Below are 22601 nucleotides of genomic sequence, written 5' to 3'. Positions count from 1 at the left end.
GCTACGGAGAAGCCTTGAATTCAAATTCTCCAGATGCAAGGAAACATACTTGTTTGATAAAGACCCCTACTACCCCCTTTTTTTAACAACATTTTTTTTGCAATTTTCAGGAAAAATTACAATTCATACTAAAATAAAGAGTTGTATTGCAGTTGGCATACATGTGTGAATATGTTTTTCCTGTCATCTAGTAATCTACACTTTGCCTGTTGGCAGATGGTATACTGCATGAAGGGGTTAAATACTTGACTCACAAAATGACTGTGTTTTGTTTCTCATCTGGTTGAAGGAAACAAATCAAATGGTTCAGATAAACAACTAATTTCGTGCCACTATGTAAATGTACAAAGAAAGTTTTGGGCGAGCTGTTTCATATGTGTCTTGTGTTTGTATGTGTCTAGATCCGGGGTACTTTAAAAAGTTGGACCAAGTTGTGGTGTGTGCTGAAACCAGGTGTCCTTCTCATCTATAAAACCCACAAAAACGGCCAGTGGGTGGGAACAGTACTGCTCAATGCCTGTGAGCTGATCGAGAGGCCTTCCAAGAAGGATGGCTTCTGCTTCAAGCTCTTTCACCCGTTGGAACAGTCCATCTGGGCTGTCAAGGTCAGTGTACTCTTGAAAATATAGAAGTATCAACAGTTTGATGTATTTATGGAACATTACAAGTATTATCACAAACATAAGGCAAATATAAGGGCACTGAGTTGATGAACATGGAATATTCAGATAAACACTCAATAAGTTGCTGTCTAATGTTTTTTGAATTACAAATTGGTCTTCAGTCCATTGTCTCTGTCCTTGAGCACAGAAAATTATACATCCAGTCAGCCGTTTTCACATTTGGCAGTGCATATTTTCCATTTGTTGTTGTATTTTCAGTCATCCGCTCCAACTGTTATTTGGTATTCATCACTGACCTCGTATTTCAAGTGCTTACCCATTTGTTTGCACCATGAAAGGACTTGAATTACAATTAGCAGTCTGTGTTTTATATGGCAGCTTTTCTGCTTTCCCCATTGTCCACTGCAACGCTGAAATAAACACTTCACTCATTCATCTTGTTTCGCTACTCAAACATAATAACATACTCTGTGGGCTAATGTAGTCTGAATTAAAAACTACAAAATGAAACACAAACACTGCAGGTGAAATGATGAACTCACAAAGGATTAAAAAAAAAACACCTCTAAAGAAAAGATGCTGATCCAAAATAAACACCCACTGATTTTCCTCTTGTTGTTACCAGGGTCCTAAAGGAGAGGCAGTGGGTTCCATTACCCAACCATTACCCAGCAGCCACCTCATCTTCCGCGCTGCCTCAGAGTCTGATGGTAAGAGGCAGTTTGCAATTTTCTTTGCGACTTAAAGGACATATTTTGCTTTTTTAAATGGAATTATGCATTTTACAACATTTCCCAGTGGTCTACATAAACTGTAAATTCTCTGCTTGAGTCTGAATTCTTCATTAATTAAACTCTACGGGTCCATCTTCAATCCTATTTCTGAGTAATGACACCAGAAAGGTCATTTTGAGCACTGGCCCTTTAAATGCAAATGAGCCACTTCACACCCCAGCCCCTCCAGGTTGTTGACCGTGCTGCTAGATAGAAGATAGAATGTCTTTATTTTCACTATACACATGTACAATGAGATTTAAGAGCAGCTCCTTTAGTGCAAACATATACATAGGATAAAAAGCATTAAAACAACAGATTTCAGTAAAAAATGAATGTGTCATAAGATAAAGTAAGTTATATATACAGTATGAAATTTTAAAAAATTGCACAGTATTGTGGTCAGAATGATATTGCACAGAAAGTAGTAGTATCTCCATACTCTGAGAAATGTTCGTCGGAAGTCTTGACCTTATATGTGGAAATGTCATGATGTAACTAGTTATAGATGTAACAAATTAAGAAGGAATTAAAACGGGTTGTAGAAACCTGCTGAATTTTTGCCCAAATGAATGAAAGATAGCTTTGCAGCATCTGGAGGGTTCAAATTCAAACTTTTTGAACTATTAAGGTCTCACAAATACACAAATAAATGTACCAAAGACTAATAAAAGTGGGTTTAGCAAAATATGAGCCCTTTAAGATGAAACTTCCACTGAGTACCAAATGCATGAAATGACAGTACAGACAATTAGCCTACGCTTTATCCTTAACAATGGTGGGTGCAGCATAATCCTGCTGACAACACAGCCTCCTTTGTGGAGTTAATGAAAGACAGTTTCTATAATGATGTCTGCAATAACACTGAGGGTAAGTTATAAATGCAGCAAAATAAATAAGAGTGTTATTGAGGTCAGAACCAGGTGGCTGGTTTTATGTGTAGGTGTGTGTCTGATCTGTGTGTCTGTCCATGGTGCTGAAACATCTAAGGCCATCAACATAGTCCCTCCTGGTGCTGGAACAGTCCAATAAAAACTGTCCATTCACACCTTGTCAAAATGACTCCTGTTGTCGGAGAAATATTGACGCTAGATGAGAATGTGTGGATTATTTGAAGCCCTTAAAATATTTGTAGTTATCCAAATTAAAATGATACAACAACATTATGTGCGATGTGTTTATTTATGATAAAAAACATGCATAACATTATGGCAATACAAATGGGATTTGTAATTAACTTTAACAGCACTAATGATGAAAGAATGCACAAAAAATTGGACTTAATGAGACTTGGCAGTGAATCTTTTTCCTCACTGCATGCTGAGAAGTTTCCTGACACACCCATCTCTTGGAAGCATATTCACATAATAATCCCTTAGCCCGAAGCACTTATACAGTTGGAGTCCTTGTAATACATACTGTCTCCTCATGTTTTCTGTTGTGCTAGTCAACTTCCCCTAAGATAAATAAACCAATAAATGGTATAAGGAACCGAAGTAAACAAATGTGAATAAACAGGATCATTTTAACCTGATAGTTTTTGAGTTTTTGTCAGTGTCGAAAAAGAAAGAAAAACCGAAGAACCGTAAAACATACATGCCATGCAAATCGACTCCTGGTTGAATTTTAACAGTACATATGCGGTATTAAGCTTATAGACTCCCCCAAATGTGATAAAACTGTCAGACTATCTGAAGAACTTTTTAAAAAGAACTAATGTTCAAGAATCACTGTGTATGTATTTGTTTTTATTTGTATGTTAAGATTGTTTTAAGTTCTTGTGGCCTTGTTGTTTGTATGTTTAATCTTTGTTAACTTAATCTTTGAAATAAAGGTTAAAAAAAAAAAAAAAAACATGCCGTGCAAATCATGCTTTAGTGCTATCTAGGTTCTATTGCGGAGGCTGAATACTAGCTGTGCTATGTTCTTAATGTGAAAATGAATTTGATCCTTGTGTTTGTGACATATGTGAATCTCTTTCCCAGGTCGATGCTGGATGGATGCCTTAGAGTTGGCCCTGAAGTGCTCCAGCCTGTTGAAGAGGACCATGATCCGTGAGGGCAAGGAGGACATGAGCACAGTAGGTAGTGGTGGAGAACACTCCATTAACTTCTACAGCCTCCTGCGAGCCCACAACATGCACGGATTCCAGTAAGTTTGTAATCAAACCTTTAACCACACTATTTACTGTAAAGCTATGTTCTCTCTTTTAAATGGTCTGCCTTCTTAATGCCTCCACTTCTAGGTTTAATGACAGCGACCATTTGAAAGACCCAGACCTGTACTCAGACAAGTCAGACCGGGAAGGTGAGCAGGACCATGAGGAGTCAGACCCAGAAGGTTTGGAGAAGAGTGAGGAGAGTGACAGCGACACGTCAGAGCGTCAAGATGACTCCTACATAGACCTGGACCCCAACGAACACCTGCGGGAGACCCCGTACCTGGAGCAGTCTCATGAAGAACTGGGAGAGGTGGGGAATAGATATGCACAATAATTCATTACAAGAAAAAAACATTGCATATCCAGTGTGTTTACAGCTTTGTTGTGCTGTTATAGCAAATGTTTTTTGTAATAAATAACCTGTGGAACAACATAGCTTTCATCAAAATATACTGAACAAAAATATAAATGCACGACTTTTGTTTTTGCTCCCATTTGTCATGAGCTGAACTGAAAGATCTAAAATGTTTTCTGTGTACACACAAGGTTTATTTCTCTCAAATATTGTTCACAAATCTGTCTAAATTTGTGTTAGTGAACACTTCTTCTTTGCTGAGATAATCCATCCACCTCACAGGTGTGGCATATCAAGATGCTGATTAGATAGCATGATTTTTGCACAGGTGTGCCTTAGGCTGGCCACAATAAAAAGCCACTCTAAAATGTGCAGTTTTATCACACAGCACAATACCACAGATGTCACAAGTTTTGAGGGAATATGCAGTTGGCATGCTGACTTCAGGAATCTCCACCAGAGCTTTTGCCTGTGAATTGAATGTTCATTTCTCTACCATAAGCCATCTCCAAAGCTGTTTCAGAGAATTCATGAAGAAGACTGTGTGAGGAAAATGGTGGTCACACCAAATACTGACTGGTTTTCTGACCCCCCTGGACCACCCAATACAGTAAAAGTGCACATTTTAGAGTGGCCTTTTATTGTGGCCAGCCTAAGTCACACGTGTGCAATAATCCTGCTGTCTAATCAGCATCTTGATATGCCACACCTGTGAGGTGGATGGATTATCTCAGCAAAGGACAACGGAGAAGTGCTCACTAACACAGATTTAGACAAATTTATGAACAATATTTGAGAGAAATAGGTCTTTTGTGTACATAGAAAAAGTTTTAGATCTTTGCGTTCAGCTCATGAAAAATGGGAGCAAAAACAAAAGTCGTGCGTTTATATTTTTGTTCAGTGTATATGTAGTTCTTTATTTATAACCAGTCCCTCTTTGGTACTGTTTCTTGCATTTACATCGCACCTAGCCACAAGTCCACAAATCCAGCAAGAGGCAAGCACACAGGGCTACATTAGTTTGAATTAAAACTTTAGATGTAAAGGGTTCTTATGAAGTTTTCTGCATAATCAGAAGAAATTAGCATGTTCCTCTTCTGGGGTTATCAAGAAAGCTGTAATACAGACCAGCTTTGATCACAGCTTGCGTGGGTGGGTGTGCGTGGAAGTCTGCAAGGGACTGTGATGATGTGATGGCGAGTGTGAAAGTGCTAATACGCATCTCCATACTGATAAAATATGACTTTCACAGCTAGCAGATATAATTAAACACCTACTGAAGCTGAGACGAAATGTTTATAGTTGGAACTGATTTGAAACCGTTCTTTGCACTTACACAAACATTTCAATGCACACAGTGTCTGTTTCTGTGTCTTTGTGACTGCAGACAAACAGTGTATGTAACTTCTCAACCACTGATTGTGTTTCCCTGTCCAGGCTGGCGAGGCTGCTCAGACAGAAACGGTATCAGAGGAGAATAAGTCTCTGATCTGGACTCTGCTGAAACAGGTCCGGCCTGGTATGGACCTGTCTAAGGTGGTCCTGCCCACTTTCATCCTGGAGCCAAGGTCCTTTTTGGACAAACTCTCTGACTACTACTACCACGCAGACTTTCTCTCAGAGTAAGTCTTCTGTATTTTCCTTGGTAGTTCTTCTCAGTTCAACTGAACTGGTTTAGTTCTTTTGAAAAGTTTAGTTCCAAAGAACTACAGTCCAGTTGAACCGAGAAGAACTACCAAGAATGATGACCTGGGCAAATGAGAACCTACACAGACATCTTGCTAAATCTTCTATAATTTCTGGATCTATAACCTCTATCATTTATAATCTGGAGTCCTCGATCAGTGAAATCAAAACTAACTGGACTTCTACAAAAAAAAAAAAAAGAAGTCCAGTTGCTTTTGATTTAACTGATCGAGGATTGCCATGACCTAGATGACTGAGAATCTAGACAAACGTCTATAATCTGGGTGTTTTTTTGTGCACAACCTGACACAGTATAGACTATTTTTTGTTAGCATACACCTTTTTTGACCAGTAGAAAAAATTAAGAATGCCACTGTTAAAAATAAAAAAGTGCCTCATGTGACCTGGCCAAGAGAGCAGCTTAGAAATCAGTAGAACAATAATTTCCAGTTAAATTCAATACAAGATAAATTTGATTCATGGGCAGTTTTAGAAGAAATTATATTGAATGACAGTAAATTGATAAATAATTCAAATTTCAATCAATCAAATTTTATTGCTATAGCGCCACATCAAAACAAAAGTTATCTCATGGCACTTAACATTTAGAGCTGGTCTAAACCAGACTCTTAATTGCCCCCTGTGTCATCCACAGCATGCACCGGTGCAATAGGGAGTCTCCACTGAGGGGCTTTAACAATGTCTTTACATGTTGTTGTAGATGCTGCTGTGCTCCGTCAACAGCGTTTAACATTTTGGGATACACAGGAGTGTCAGTATCATTTGAACTGTATTTTGTATTTTTTGCTCTTAGGGCTGCTGTCGAAGAAAACGCCTACAACCGAATGAAGAAGGTGGTGAAGTGGTACATCTCCGGGTTTTACAAGAAACCAAAGGTCAGTAGGTTCAATATGCATCCAGAAACCATGACTGACCCCAAATGGACCGCTCAAAGTGCACATACTGACTGTACATATGATATGTTTTACTAAAATAATGTATTGTTGGTTTGTTCATGACAGGGGTTGAAGAAGCCATACAACCCCATTATAGGAGAAACGTACCGCTGCATGTGGCTCCACCAAAAGACCAACAGCAAAACCTTCTACATTGCAGAACAGGTACCATTATCATGCAATCATGTATGATTTTTTTTTGGAGGTTTTTGGCATGTAACAGAATATTCACATTAAGAAACAAGTGGTGCCAGGCACAACAAACCCCACCCCTTGCACATATTGTAGCTTATTTTGGCATTGATCCAGCTGATGTCATCATGTTTATGTGTGTCCTGATGTCAGCATATCAAGTGCCTCTATATATGTGCCAGGTTTGAAATAAATTGAAACAAAATTGATGTTTTTATAGACATTTGAAATTTCGCCCATTACAAGTAAATGGGAGAAAAAAAAAAGATGTTAAAAATTCATAGAAAAATAGTACCTTTGACCTACCAAAATATAATGACATGTACTCTGGGTCACTGGTAATTAGTAAACCCAGTTTGGTATGAATAAAACCAATAGTTTTGCTGCTACAGACATGTGAAATTTCACCCATGATAAGTAAATGGGGAAAAAAAAGATTTAAAAATTCATAAAAAATTTAAACTTTGACCTACTTTTCCCTTCGTATGAATTCAACCAATAGTTTTGCTGCTAGAGTGTTAGCAAACAAACAAACTGAACCAAAAACAATACCACTTGCCTCCTCTTTTGAGGGGCGGGGTAATAATTGTAGGCAGTCTGTAATTGGATGAATCTTTGGCTGATTGTCACTGATTTTAGATCAGCAAAGTAAGATTTTTTCAGATTTGAGCCAATGTGATCCTAACGGTTAACAAACAGAATAGCATGGAGCATCAGCCTTTTATTATGACTGCTGAGAAAGATGCTGCTCAATTGTTTCTGTTCTATTTTATTTTGCTTTTCTAATTTCTGACTGTGTAAACACGTTTGTCTAATTGAGTCGCTGTTGTTACCTCAGGTATCCCATCATCCTCCAGTGTCGGCCTTCTATGTAAGCAACAGAAAGGACGGATTCTGCCTCAGTGGGAGCATCCTCGCCAAGTCCAAGTTCTATGGTAGGAACACACACATGCACATTATTTGATCCAATAAACTGTTCCTCAGGGACCAGTATTTGATTAAAACATACACTTACCCACTCAGCTGTGGGTTAATTATTTCCTTGCTGCTTCAGCTTTTCTGTCCACTGACGCATTGTTCTTATTTGTAGGAAACTCGCTGTCGGCGATATTAGACGGAGAGGCTCGGCTCACCTTTCTCAACAGAGGAGAGGATTATGTGATGAACATGCCCTACGCTCACTGCAAAGGTCAGAGTAAATCCTGTTCTTCCTCACACCGCAGTAGTGCTTTTATGTGGCTTTGACATCCGCTGGAGAGGAGAAATGGACAATCAATACTGTTCAAAGGCAGAGATGAAACTGAGCAGTATAGTTACAACATCAAATATCACCTATAACTGCACTAAAAAGTCTGTGCTCATTCTGCAAGTTGTGTTCAGCAGTACACAAAAGACCTTCTCAGTAGTTTTTTCTAATTTCATGTGTTGTTTTGGAGAGAATAACAGACTAGGGTCAGATCAAGCAAGTGAAAGTTTGACCTATCATTTCTCAAATAGGCTCATTTTTTAGCTTAAGAACTGTATTTTATGGAACTGTTTACAAAATTTCAGTATCACTTGTAGAAAAAAAAGGACTGAAATATGTAAATGCACCATTAACTTTAATGATAATATGTTTTCTTGCTTGTATAAGTGATTTTTAAAAGTCTCTGAATCTGTACGAACTAATTATTCAACAGTGCAAGAATATAGAAAGGTTATGTACAAACCAATTATTTGTCAGTTGGTTGGTTATATGTTCAATAAAAGTTTATTAGCACATTTGTAGTGTTTTAGCTTTTATTCTGACTACTGAACAAAGGTATAAACTGCTGTCCCCATGTCACAACATATTTGTGTTCATAAAAACTTATTATTTAAACAACTGTAGTTTAACATCATAGCTAAAGCCTTATGTTTCATTTGGAATCAATTTATTATGAGAACAGCATGTTTTGTACATTTGTGTGAATTGACAAAAAAAAAAAGATGTTAATTTTGAGTCCCTTTGTCACGCAGCAGTAAGTTAAGTATTTTTACCCCAAACTTTTATTTCTGTAAATTGTAACATGTCATATGAAAGTACTTACTGAAACCTATTCATACATGTATTAAACATGGAGATAAGGTATTCAGTTTAAATACAGAACTTATTGAACATGAAATGTGTCCGTGTCACCGCTGCATCTGGCCTAATAGCAAACAATCCACAAGTAAACTAGTGTGCGTATGTCTCAGTAGAGTATTAGTAGATGTTTCTGTAATTTGTGCTCAGTGAGATTTTTTTGTGCAAATCTTGTAGGGATCCTGTACGGCACCATGACGCTAGAGCTGGGGGGCTCCATCACCATCGCCTGTGAAAAAACAGGCTACAGTGCTCAGCTGGAGTTCAAACTCAAGGTATAGCTCACTTTACTACTTTAACATAATTATCCACTGACCTTTTCATCCTTTACTAACAAAATGAGTCATTTACAACGTTTAAGTGATAATAATCTCGGGGGATAATGCTTATTTTTTCCTCACATGACTTTGATTTTTTATTTTGTTTTGCTTTGCCTTCCTTACACCACCACCAAATCCACCATTCCCATTCCATCGCTTTTCCCACCTTAAAAACGTCCCATCCTCATATCATCACCTGCCTTATCCCATCATGATCTAGCGGCAGGTACATGTCAAAGCAAGCAGAGTAATATTTACAGTCATAGTTGAAATATACCATACCTCGTCATGTGTTTGGATCTTCAGCTGTAACACTGGAATCATTATGTGTAATTAAATGAAGCTGTAGATGATTATTTTCACAGTGGCATATCTTTTAGTGGTATATTAATGGAGGTAAAGGGTGAATAATAGACTATGCATGTACTCCTACAGCCATTTAAAATGAGATCTAAAGCACAGGACTTTCCTCTACAATAATGATAAAAGTAAACTGTATGTGTTCGTGTATCTCCTTCTCCCTCTCTTGATGTCTTCTTATCCTTTCTTTCTCACGTCTCTTTTCTGTACCTTTCTTCATGCTTCTGTTACTGTTCTGTCATCTGCCGCTCTGGCCCAATTTCGCCCTTATTTCCTGTTGAATCCCTTCCTGGCGTCTACCTTTTACTCCGTTTTCCCCTCTCCTGCTCTCCTGCCTCTTCCGTCGTCTCCTCCAGCCATTCCTGGGCAGCAGTGACAGTGTCAATCAGATCTCTGGAAAGATCAAGCTGGGAAAAGAGGTGTTGGCTACACTAGAAGGACACTGGGTATGGCACATACCATTATAGAACCGTCAAATCTGGACAATATGCGTAGTTCAGTTCAATGAGTGTTTCTGATTTTCCTCTCACAGGACAGTGAGATCTTCATCAATGACAAGAAGACGGGGACGATGGACACCTTCTTTAATCCGACACCCGACCTGAGGCAGAGTCGGCTGACGCGCTGCACAGTCCCACCTGAGGAACAGGGAGAGTTCGAGTCAGAAAGGTGCACGTCGTTACCATGGAAACCACAGCAGATCAACACATGAATGACTTCTATTAGTGTCCGTGTTTGTCCTGGTATGGACACGATCGTCTCCCTTAAAGCTGGGTTATATGGAAAAAAATCATATCATGATAATTTTTTCCATATCAGATGATATTGATATGTATCACGATTTAAATCAAATCACTATTTTTGTCAAGCATAAATTTTCTGTTACTCATTAGTTCGTAGACAACAGAAGGTTATTTTTGATTTAAATATGATTTGATAAATAGGATTTATTTTCTGTCAGAGGTTGAACATGACAGATGTGCTGAAGAACATTATACAACTGTTTCAGATAAATAAAAGAGGTCCATATATTTAAAACTAAACTAGAAGTCTGACTAGCAGGTAAAAACTTTCAAGTTTTAAAAGAGAACACAAACAAAAGAGACCATCTTCACCAAACAATATCGAGGGTATTTTTAATTTTTTTTTTTTTATTTTTTTTTATTATTATCATCATCAAGTTTAATGTACAAAACATTCATGGCGTACATTCTTTTACAGATCTGATTAGGAGGGGGTACAGAGGGCATAGAAGAGATAAAAAAACAAAACAATTCATAACAAATAAAGTTAAACAGGCTTGGGCTTTTGTTGTAAGTCATATTTTTCAACCATATTAAAAAGTTTGCAGGCATTTTTCTTTTTTTAAGAGATTCAGGGTTTTTACAAAATGAAGAAACTCAATGTGAAAAACATAACATCTGGATACCGGGGGTATATATGTAGGTGTGCGTTCCATAACTGCCGTAACTGGTGTAAACCGAAAGTGAAATTTAAGGAAAGGTGAGTGTTTGCGTTCTTCACACAGGTTACATGTGTTCATTCGGTACACCTCCGTATTGTATTGAAGGCCCTGAACCGAAACTAATTGCACCCTACTTTTCAGTAACCCGGTCACATTTTCTCCCGAAGGAACACTCATTACATCCCACTGCAGTCTAAACATTAATGTGTGTGTGTTGCGGCTGCTCTTATGCCTGTGCTGTGTGTGTCAACGTAATTTGACGTGGCTCTAGCGTGATTGGTTCAGTGCAGCACTACTTAATTATGATTGGCTGTTCTCATGTCTGTCAAAACATGGAGGGATGAATTCTGTCGAAATTGTATCGAGCATGTCTCATATTTCTACCAAGGAAAAGTTATTTTGCAATATATAGTTGTTGTTTTATCCACCCAGCCTAATCCCCCACCACCCTTATGTACCTTGATCTTTTCTGAATTTTGAGTTGCACCGATTCTGTCTTTTCTCGGAGTAAATAAATCCCCTGTCCTCTGTGTCTGTCAGACTGTGGCAGCATGTGACCCGGGCCATCAATAACAAGGACCAGACCGAGGCCACCAATGAGAAGTTCATTCTGGAGGAAGCTCAGAGGAAGTCTGCTCGTGAGCGCAAAGCCAAATGTGAGGAGTGGATCCCTGCACTGTTTGAGCAGGACCCCGTCACTGGAGAGTGGCATTACAGATATGCAGAGTAAGGAATTGTTATTGTGTGTGTGTGTGTGTGTGTGTGTGTGTGTGTGTGTGAACTGTTCATTCTCATATCCATATATGCATAATGACATTCTTTGTCTCTTCTAGGGCCATCTTAGAACCTTAACCCATAAAGACCCAGTGCTACTTTTGTTGCAGTTCCCAAATGAGTTTTTCTCTGTATTTAACCTTTCTTAAGTGATTTATCACCATTGACTGTAATATTATCTTCCTTATTTTGCATTTTGTAGTTTAAATTATGTATTTTCCTATATTTAATTCACTGATCATGTAGATGTTCATAAAAGCTCAGATTAAAGTTGAGGGGTATTATAACAAAAACAGAGAAAACTGAAGAAAATGTGACTTTTTCAGCAAGGATATCATTAACTGAACATAAAAACAAGCATCTCCATCCACTGTCATTGATCCAACTCCATGGGTTTTACTAGTGAATCAATGTTGTAGAAAATGATGATGTTTCCACGTTCACTACGGAGCCTCTGAATGTCCAAATGGGTCATATCTGATGACCGTGAAAGGATAATAAACTGCATTTTACAACAATATTTACATGTATTGGTAGGATTAGTTAATCAGAAGTTATTAAACATTTTAGATCAGTAGATGGTTTTGGTCGTCGGTGGAGGTTTGGGTCTTCATGGGTTAAAAGCTGCTTGTTCTAAGAAAAACATTCACCATGGGCTATCCCATTTTCTATTCTGGTGCTCATAGTGATGTAGTGCCATCTGGTGGTGAATTAATAAAGTTGCAAGTGTGATGTCGACCTTCAAGGCCTTTCCATCAAGTTATTTCTGGTTCTTGAAACGGCGCTGCTCAAAATTCCTGGAACCGGTTTTGAGTGGAACCATTTTCATCAGGAATGTGACCTTAACAAAGGATAATACACAACTATAACCCACTACAATATGGTAACATGTTAGTGCAGGGGTGTCCAGTCCTGGTCCTTGAGGGCTGCTATCTTGCATGTTTTAGATGTTTCCCTCTTCCAGCACACCTGAAGGTCATTATCAAGCTTCTGCAGAGCTTTATCATAGGCCTATCATTTGAATCAGGTGTGCTGGAAGAGTGATACATCTAAAACATGCAGGATACTGACCCTGGAGGACCGGATCTGGACACCCCTGTGGTAGTCTATCCACATGACACACTCTCCTAGTCTTTGCATGTTTTTACTACTTCTTGCTTTCAAGTAACACCAGTCTACTTGCTGTTTCTTGAGCTACTTTTTAACTTTTCCTTGAACACGGTACATACCGGAACTTGATCAAACACTAGGTTTAATGAGCAGCGCATTTTTTTCCCACCCATTTGTTGTTTTAGAACGTTGCCGTTGTTTCATCCTATCTTGGTTAACATACTAGGTCAAGTGATTTTAACCCTTTCATGCATGAATTATGAGAACCTTAATCAAGATTTTTTTATACCTTTTTTTTTTATTCCTGTCTTTAGTCCTTTTTAGGCATTAAAAAAATACAATGCAATGGATTTTTTATGAACCTGTTTTTCATGTAGTTACAAAAATGTCCACTCAGCTGGACACCATGTATTTAATTTTAGAAGCAAAGAAACATGTATTTGCTGATATACTGTGGAAAAAACTATGAAATAATTAATAAGTTGTAATAATTTGTAATTTGTGTTGTGCTTTTATTCTTCTGTACAGCACTTTGGTCCACTGTGGTTGTTTTAAAGTGCTTTATGAATAACATTGGATTGGAAATAAAAATATTTTTATTGTTGCTAATCTGATGTTTTCTCACATTTTAACATACCTACATGGAGATAATATGAAAAAAAATTATAAAAACAAAACAAAACTGTTAATTACAGTCTAATAACACTTAGCAATTTTTTTTTACACTCAAACATGTTAGTGCAGATCAGGTTTATCTAGAACAGTAAAGTTACAGTAATGGTATGAATGCCAGTGTATAGGATAATACATGAGTGTCCACTGTGTTGGCTGATATGGAACTAAAACAACAAATCCATGAATATACAAGAGAACAGCTGGAGAATAGCTGTCCACTGTAGTGACCACCATGCATGAAAGGGTTAACTTATTTTTGGTTCTAGCGTGGAACCAGTGCACCAGCTACAAACTAATTTATTCAAGATTTTAGACCACACAGGACTTGTCCTAGTCTATAGTGGTGGACAAAGTAGACAAATCAAGTCTGCTGATACTATTTTGACTCTGTTTTCACTTACTCAGACTCAGCTTCATTGTCATTCCGTCATTAGACATGATCAGAATGAAACACAGTTATCCATGTCACTCTTTGTGCAGCATGATTGAATAGGATAAAAAAAATTAACAGGAAAACCTAACTTATTGTCAGTGTTGTGTTAATATTCCTTCTTTGTGGCTTTTCCCTGTCTCCCTTCTCCAGCACAAGGCCTTGGGATCCACTAAATGATCTGATCCAGTTTGAGAAAGATGGCTGCATCCAGACCAAGGTCCGACACCGCACCCCTATGGTACGTTCTGGCAGTCTTATTAGTCTGAGTAACCAGGGGCCGCGGAGGGACAATTGCAAGTGCCAGGTAGGTTGTCCCGATCGTCGTTCAAAAACAAAACGCCATCGCATCTTGCTGCCTGAGCCACCTGGTGCATCGTCTCCATTGTCAGTGTCAGTCCGTCTCTGTGTGTCCTCATCGCTGTGCTGTCACGCCGCCGTCGCCTCAGCTCCCTAACGGGTTTCCACTCACTGCGTCTGCTCTTTGTTTTTACCTCGCCGCCTGTTACTTTCTGTGTATGGGGAAAAAGGAGCGTGAAGTGGCAGCAGTGTGTCCATGTCAGCATGCATGCCTCCACACAAAGTCTTGACATCATTCATCACATGGACAGACCAACCCACACCACCAGCATCCGGTCGCCTCAGGGCTTCCGCCACATCCTACTCACCGCCGCCTGTGTCTGTTCTCGTCCTTTTCCTCAGCTTTGAAGACTGCTCGTCTGTTTGTAGTGTTTTTCAAAGTAGCCAACTGCCAAGTATTAAAGCAAGAGTTAATCACTAGATCCTAATAAAAGACAAACCCACCTTCATCCATACATGAGATTTCATTAGTAGTATTTGTACTGTGTATAAGTTGTGTTCTCAGACTATATATATATATATATATATATATATATGTATATATATATATATATATATATATATATATATACATATATATATGTTTAAATGCATTATAAGTATACTATATCATAAAAGTGTTTCATGATCCAGCCAGTGTTGTATAAAGTACTAAAAAGTCACATGAGTAGAAATACAGGTACCATACCAAGAAATTACTTTGGTAGAAATTCAAGTCACCAACTGAAATATTACTCAAATTAAAGTCTTTTAAGTATCTAGTATTTACTGTACTTAAGTATATCAAGTAATCTACAATTAAATGTACTGAAGTAATGAAAGCAAAAGTACAAGTAAATGTTAATATCAACCAAAGTCAGTCAGAATTCAGAGTATTATTAAGTTTATCCAGGATTTTAAAACATGGTAAAGTAAAAGACAGTCAGAATATTGAAAATGAAGCTTACATCACACACCTCAAAAACCAAAACAGGAGTAGGCTACTGCTGGGATTAGAAAGGTCAGAATTTAAAAAAATAAAGAAAAACTATGACGTTTATGTGGCACCTCTAAACATGGAGCCTACATTACACTACGTTACCGACAGGTTGGGTGTGGACTGTCAGTTGTAGTTGTTCTTTACGCGATTAGGCCCAATGACAAATATCTTCCTGACTTATAATAATGTCGGCGGTGAAAACACCAAATATCCTTTAATTTAATGTTTGTAACGATACTGAGCATTAAAAATGTATGGGAGTAGAAGTATGCGATTGAGTTAGGAAATGTACTGAAGTAAAAGTGAAAGTAAACAGAATAAAAAGTACTCAGTAAAATTCTCCCAAAACATACTTGAGTACAACAGTGAAGTATTATTACTTTGTTACTATGCAACAGTGGATCCAACTGACAAAGACCTTAAAGCTTAAAAAAATAAAAAGTCCCTGAACAGAGCTGTAATCCAGTCTGCAGTTGAATCCTTAAATCACAAAACCATTTGAATATTCTCAGCTCTTGGCAGGTTTGGTTCACAGGGGATTCTGTTTGCATGTCATCTGTGGACATTTTAAATGGCTGACTGATGTACCAGCATGCCTTGCATGAGTGTTTGCACTGCACCAATGCCGTCTCTACTGGAGTGTGTGTGTGTGTGTGTGTGTGTGTGTGTGTGTGTGTGTGTGTGTGAGAAAGAGAATAACCATAACAAGCAAGACTTTGATGTAGTTGCATTTACACTTTAATTTATACTATTTCTATGTGTTGCTTGTGGCGGCCTGTTTATTGATCTGCTCCCCTTTGTATGTGTGTGTGTGTGTGTGTATCTGTGTGTCTTTAGGTAACGGTGCCAAAGAGGAAACACAAGAGTGACAAACCCAAGAGTCCAGAGAGCGGCTGCTCTTCACCTGAACCCGACCGCCAGGACTCCTCTGGCAGCGAACGTGAGTCACACACAAATACCTTCTTTTCTTTGATAATGAATCCCAAAAGTAGACTGTGTGTTGTTAAAAATGAACCATCTGCACACAGGTTACACACATCTGATGATAATGGTCCTTAAATGGTAAATCAGGCGTCTCAACGTTAGTCCCAGTCATGTTCAGAGGCTGTTTTGATGAACCCACACTCAGATACCTGTTAAGAGTCCAATTAGCATAACACACACTATGTTTAACACAGTTTAATGTTAGAGGACATTTAACTGTTGTTGCATAGTTTTTCATCTTGCAATAGTAACAAAAAGGTTGAAAAAGTCCTAGTTTTATCAGTAATCTTTCCTATATGTCTGCAAAAACAACTATTGGAATCTGTGGGAGAATTTATTTCTCTACTTGTGTATCAAAGACTTATTTAAATATTTCAGTCAGTTTCTGCGTGCAACATCAGAATGAAGAATGTAATAATGATAGGGGTGTAACAGTGCACTCATTTGTACTGAACCATTTCAGTTTGGGGCCTTCAGTACAATACAGAGGTGTACCGAATGAATACATGTAGCCTATTTGAAGAACGCAAACACACGCCTTAAGTTTCCACATTTGATAAACTGCAGAAATCTAAATCTTACCAAATGTATTTTTCTCATTTCTTGTCAAAATATCTTATCACACTTAAAATAAGATGTAATCACCTAAAGAATAACTTTTAAGTGAGATGTAAGAACTTATTTTTAGACAATAGATCTGAGCTTGAAAATCTAATTTCAAAAACTCTTACCAAGATAATTTTCTCTTGTTCCATTGGCAGATTTTTTTTTTTTGCTTAATTCAAGATTTTTTTTTGCTTAATTCAAGCAAAAAATCTGCCAATGGCACAAGTGAAAATTGTCTTGGTAAGAGTGTTTGAAATAAGATTTTCAAGATTTATTATCTAAAAATAAGTTCTTATATCTAACTGAAAAGTTACTCTTTAGGTGATTATATCTTATTTTAAGCGTGATGAGATATTTTGACTAGAAAGGAGAAAAATATACTTGGTAAGATTTAGATGTTTTCCAGTGTATCCTAGACATCTAAGCGGTCCACGCACCATACACATGCTGAATGTGAACTAGTACGGCAGCTCAGAGTAGCATCACAGGTACAAAACTAGAGTTGGAAGACCCTCCGTCTTCTCTAAGGTCTGTGATTTAGGAGCATTTCAGATTTCCTGTCAGTTATGTCAATGGAGAGAGACAAGTCGACAAAACAAGAGCAGTGTGCTGGCATTGTTTCATGAAGATTGGTTATATTTCAAGTTTTTTTTTTTTTAATGAAATCGGTCTCCCTCACTGTACTGAAAACAGATTGAAAATGTATCGAACCGAAGACCCCCTTACTGAAAACGTACCAAACCGAAATTTTTTTGTACCGTTACACCCCTAACTAATGATAATCAGGAGTAGGATAGGACTTAACATCTGAAACGTTCCGTTGCAGGACACAAAAGCAAACACAACAGTCGTTTGAGGAAAAAAGGAGCCGACCTCAGTGAACTTCAAAGTGCCATTGAATCCATAAAGCAGACGCAGGAGGACATAAACAGGTGAGAGCTGCTCCACTCCTTCTGTACACTTGGATGTAGACGACGTGCGCTGCGCATTAACACACTTGTCGTTTCTGTGTGTGTGTAGGAGCATCAGCGTGCTGCGGAGTCGTGCGGTCGGTCGACCAGAGGGAAGCTCCTTCCTCCAACAGCGCGACTACGTCATCATCGTTTTCCTCATCCTCCTCCAGGTCCTCATCAACTTCGTCTTCAAGTAGCAGCCGTCGCAGCCAGACAGGACGACGCTCCGAACACACAGGCGCCCTCCCGACAGACCGTGTTGCAGAGGGGGACTTGAACTTTGACCTCTCACATTAAGTAATTACACCAGTCTCCTCCGACTCTCTCCTTCTCTGTTTTTTCACTGTATCGTCACATGAGACTTTCTAAAGGAACGGAGACGTTTTTAACCGTGTATTTATTTTTAACCGCTCCATTCCAAAACTCTGCAGCGATCCAGAGACTGAGGTGAGTTTGATGTGATGAGGTCTCGACTGCCACTCTGGAGCTTGTTGATTTGCCTTGATGTGAGAGGCAAAGACAGGAGCCGTTTTTTTAGCTGATGTTTGTTTTTGTTTTTTGTTTTTTTTGTCTTTTTCTGATGGGATGAAACTACTCTGTCGGTTCACATTTCACCTGTAAGGACAGATAATATCTTCACACAGAGATCAGTACCATTACTTTAATAGTAATGTTAAAAATCTCTTTAGTTTTAATGTTTTTTTTTAAATTGTTTTGATTGTTTGCTTATGTGTCTTTCTGTGAATAGATTGTCTGCTCGCAGCAAAAAGCGGCGATAAGGGAGAGTACAGGAAAAACAAAGTGGTCCAACATATGTGACTTTTATTTTTTTATCGTCAAATACTTTCATATCGGTAGGATACGGATCAAGAAGTCAAATAACACATGTAATGTCTAAAGGAACAGAAGCTATAATTTCTGCTGTACAATAAGTCCACCTTTTGCATACAAAGTCAGTGTTTAAGAATAAGTCCGATGTTTGACACATTGTATAGGTAGCATGTACAGACAAAGGAGCGTGGGTAGGAGATTAGCTCTATGTACAGTATTTTGTCTTAATGCACAAATGCACTGGAAATGTCATGTCTGTGTTGTAAATCACGTTATCAGCTCAACATTCTTACACATTTCTGCTCTGTGAAGGTTTGGAGCTTCAACAGAGGGTCAAAGAATGGGGGTTTTTGACACATGTGAAGGATTCTGATGCACAGTTACATTCATTAAACTGCTCCGAAATAAGAGGTTAGCCCTAGGATGGCAAATGGAATACAACAGATGCGTGGAATTTAAGATCAATTTTTCAATCCAGGAAGTCAAAATTTGCCACTTTTTTGCTCGGCTGGATAAGGATACAAACACTTACCTTCCATTTGTTGTTGATGTTAAACCTATGACCTGCAGCCACTTAGCATCACTTAGCATCAAGACTGGGATCAGTTAGCCATATGTTCATTGAATCTGTGCGAAAATGATATCTAACAAAACACAAGCTGTGCACTGCAAAAATCAAAACCTTACCAAGTGTATTTTTCTCATTTCTAGTCAAAATATCTCATCACACTTAAAATAAAACATAATCACCTAAAGAGTAACTTTTCAATGAGATATAAGAACTTATTTTTAGACGATAGATCTTGAAAATCTTATTTCAAAAAATCTTACCAAGATCATTTTCACTTGTTCCATTGACAGATTTATTATTTTTTTGCTTGAATTAAGAAAAAAAAGCCAAAAAAACAATCTAAATCTATTGTCTAAAAATAAGCTCTTATATCTCACAAGTTACTCTTTTGGTGATTATGTCTTATTTTAAGTATGATGAGATATTTGGACTAAAAATGAGAAAAAATACACTTGGTAAGATTTAGATTTTCTCCAGTGTGTGTGGTTTATCTGCTGGAAGCCTCTTTTTGTTAACATAATGCAAAGAAATGACTCCATCCAGATAAAAACACACTCAACACCTGAGAAGATAAAACGTATTTGCACTAAATAATGAATATGTCGTGTTTCCTCCACCACCACTGCAAACACATGTATATAAACACTGTAATGTAGTTTTAATCTTATCTATAACCAAGTCAAGATAGTTTCAGAAATTTTATGATTTAGGTTTTTAATATTATGGAACATCAAAGACGAGACAAAAAAGCACTACCGTCATGTTATAATTATAGAAGAAACACTGAAATGCAAACAATATGTCGTTTAAATATGTGAAGCGGTATTTGAAGGTAGTTTTTCGAACACTTTGGATTTCCGCCAGTCTCCAGTCTTTGTGCTGAGTTGAGCTAATTGGCTTCCAGCTTCATTTGTCCCATGAAGAAATGGGCTGTTTATCCTCTATCTAAGTCTGGGCAAACAAGTGAATATGCACTTTTCTCTGTAATGTCTATAAACAAAACATCAGGTGGGTTTTTAAGATTAAAAACCGACTCCAGACAAGACCCTGGACAAACCTCGAACACTCCTATGTCACTCAGAGCATCCCTTCGTGTTTCCAGTGCCTTTGGGCCGCACATGTTGATGGAGAAACCTAGAATAGACACTTTAGTAAAAATAATTTGTGGGAGGAGAAGATAGACTTTTTATAATATTACTATCATCATTGTAAACCATTCCAAATGTACTCGAGTACCAGCCAAACTCGGTGTGTAGACTAGGAGTCGGTCCCGTTCACTGTGTAAATATCCGACAGGACGACTCGTTCTTGGAGTAGCGCGCGTGGCGTCTCAACACAAAGGTTCGCAATACAGACACTCCCGCACTCTGTGCACAAGCCAGTCTTCAGAACCACCCGTGTCTTTGTGTCTGCTCTGTAGGTACACATCAGCAAAAACAAAACAAAACAAAAAAAAAAACACCACAAAACTAAAGCAAAAAAAAAAAAAAAAAAAAAAAAGCAGATATCTAGATTCCCATGATGCGTTTCAGGTGACCTCAACAGGCCGCTGGTGCTCAGCAGCAGCAGCGGCGGCGTCTAGTTTCGGTGTGAAAAAGTTGCTTGAGGCCAAGGTCCGAACCACTTCTTAACATTTTTGTATTTGTCTTCGCCTGTCATAATGTTAGCCTTGTCGACGTTTACATATCAGGTTGCCTCCGCCGTCAGCAGACTGTTGAAAACTTTGTAACAGGTTTAAAAAAAAAAAGAAGAGAGAGAGAGAGAGAGAGAGAGAGAGAGACTGGTAGCATCTTCAGGAGCCAGCTGTACCCCCCCTCCCGTTGCGTTACCCGGCTGGCCCGAGTGTATCTGTGTTTCCGTGTGTCCTCATTGCCTCGGTCGCTCATGGAAAATAGAGAATCTAGATGTTAGAATGTGGAGAAATAAGTAAATACCAGTGCCTTCTAGAGTTGGGCTTTAGAATATGGAGGGGGGGGGGGTTTAGTGGGGCTGATGGGAGGGAGGGCAGTGGAGGTGGGGCGTGGAGCATCCAGACGGAGCATCCAGACGGAGCCTGAGTCCCAGTCCTGCTGATGGGAACGATCCAGACCAATGTGGACTACTGTGTGTGTGTGCGTGTGTGTGTGTGTGTGTGTGTGTGTGTGTGTGTGTGTGTGTGTGTGTGTACTGGGGCTCTGGCTGCGGCTGTAGTCACTAGTGTTTCAGAGCAGCAGTGCCATAAAAAGCCTTAGGGACAAGTCTGACTCCTGCTCCACGTCTCTCGACCCCACCTGTCGCCTGCCTCCCCGCGTGACACGTCGCCATAGTAACGGACCCATAGGTTTCCGGATGCTGATTCCTGCCACAGGAGAGAGAATGAGAGAGAGAGAGAGGTGGGGGGGTTGGGGTGGGGTCGGGGTCTGTTCTCCACCATGGCCTTTCTCTCTCATTCCCTCACACACCAAAACCAGAGGGAATATAAATCTGTCTGTCGTTGTTTCTGTCTGTAAAATAACACGTTTAATTTATTCCTCTTTTATATGTGGGTTTATGTTGAATATTTGTCTGCTTGTAGCATTAGACATCTGTTCTCTACTTGTGTCGTTTTTGGTTTTTTTGGTTTTTTTCAAAGCTGATTTTAACGTCACATTCAGCCGGTTTTATTCCACACGTCACACACACACTTCAGCGACTGTCCTCAACGTGCGTACTGTTGAACTCAACTGCCCACCCACCACACACACACACACACACACACACACACACACACACACACACACACATAGGCTACACGCGCCCTGTTTCCTATCGGACTATCTGAATATATCTACTGTATCTCTATGGCAACTATAACTTCATGGAAGTTGATGGTCACGTGTAACATAACACAGAATAAAAACTGGTAACATCCTGGGGTCTCCTGTCTCGTCTCTGTTTGTTTTTTTATAACAACACACAAAATGGACTTTTAATATGTATCCATCAACTGTTTCATCACAGTTTGACAGTAAAGGGACTTCAAACAGCTAGATTTACACACAAAAAAACTAGTAATAATAACGTCTTTATAGTAAAACCACTAACACTTGAATGGGATGATTTAATCAAAGTGACTATGCTTTTATAGATGTAAAATTATAGACTTGTAAGTTGAAAACTAGTTATTTTAGTTTGGACAGTTTGTTTATGAGTTGCATTTCTTGTTCATAACTGAGCAAGAACCTGTTAAGTAGCAAATAGCTCAAAAGTAATAAAGATTTTCTATTGGTCATAAATCTCACTCCTCAAATGTGTATTTTTGTTATTGAAGTCACTGTTTATGAAAAATACACAAAAAAATGAGTCATTTTCCAT

General features: G+C 38.6%; 1 protein-coding gene across 12 annotated transcripts in view; it reads left to right on the top strand.

The window, feature by feature from the left end:
- The window catches only part of osbpl8 (oxysterol binding protein-like 8), an 87663-nt gene extending 68318 nt beyond the window's left edge, over positions 1-19345 (top strand). For 7 of the 12 annotated variants that reach the window (XM_030151081.1, XM_030151072.1, XM_030151073.1 and 4 more), the window contains 18 exons: positions 402-605; positions 1249-1333; positions 3382-3547; positions 3642-3867; positions 5350-5534; positions 6413-6494; positions 6621-6719; positions 7585-7681; positions 7837-7935; positions 9028-9125; positions 9391-9396; positions 9887-9976; positions 10063-10199; positions 11536-11721; positions 14138-14291; positions 16161-16263; positions 17740-17845; positions 17934-19345. In XM_030151081.1, coding sequence (XP_030006941.1) covers positions 402-605; positions 1249-1333; positions 3382-3547; positions 3642-3867; positions 5350-5534; positions 6413-6494; positions 6621-6719; positions 7585-7681; positions 7837-7935; positions 9028-9125; positions 9391-9396; positions 9887-9976; positions 10063-10199; positions 11536-11721; positions 14138-14291; positions 16161-16263; positions 17740-17845; positions 17934-18063 — 2253 coding nt within the window. In that variant the 3' untranslated portion in view covers positions 18064-19345. The remainder of the gene's footprint in view (positions 1-401; positions 606-1248; positions 1334-3381; positions 3548-3641; positions 3868-5349; positions 5535-6412; positions 6495-6620; positions 6720-7584; positions 7682-7836; positions 7936-9027; positions 9126-9390; positions 9397-9886; positions 9977-10062; positions 10200-11535; positions 11722-14137; positions 14292-16160; positions 16264-17739; positions 17846-17933) is intronic. The other 5 variants (XM_030151076.1, XM_030151084.1, XM_030151074.1 and 2 more) reach the window with 3 other exon arrangements.
- The last annotated feature ends 3256 nt before the right edge of the window (positions 19346-22601 follow it).

This window comes from Sphaeramia orbicularis, chromosome 12 (genome assembly GCF_902148855.1).
Source record: "Sphaeramia orbicularis chromosome 12, fSphaOr1.1, whole genome shotgun sequence".
In the NCBI taxonomy this organism is placed as follows: Eukaryota; Metazoa; Chordata; class Actinopteri; order Kurtiformes; family Apogonidae; genus Sphaeramia; species Sphaeramia orbicularis.
The sequence above is the reverse complement of the archived record's forward strand: the minus strand, read 5'-3'. Positions and strand labels throughout refer to the sequence as shown.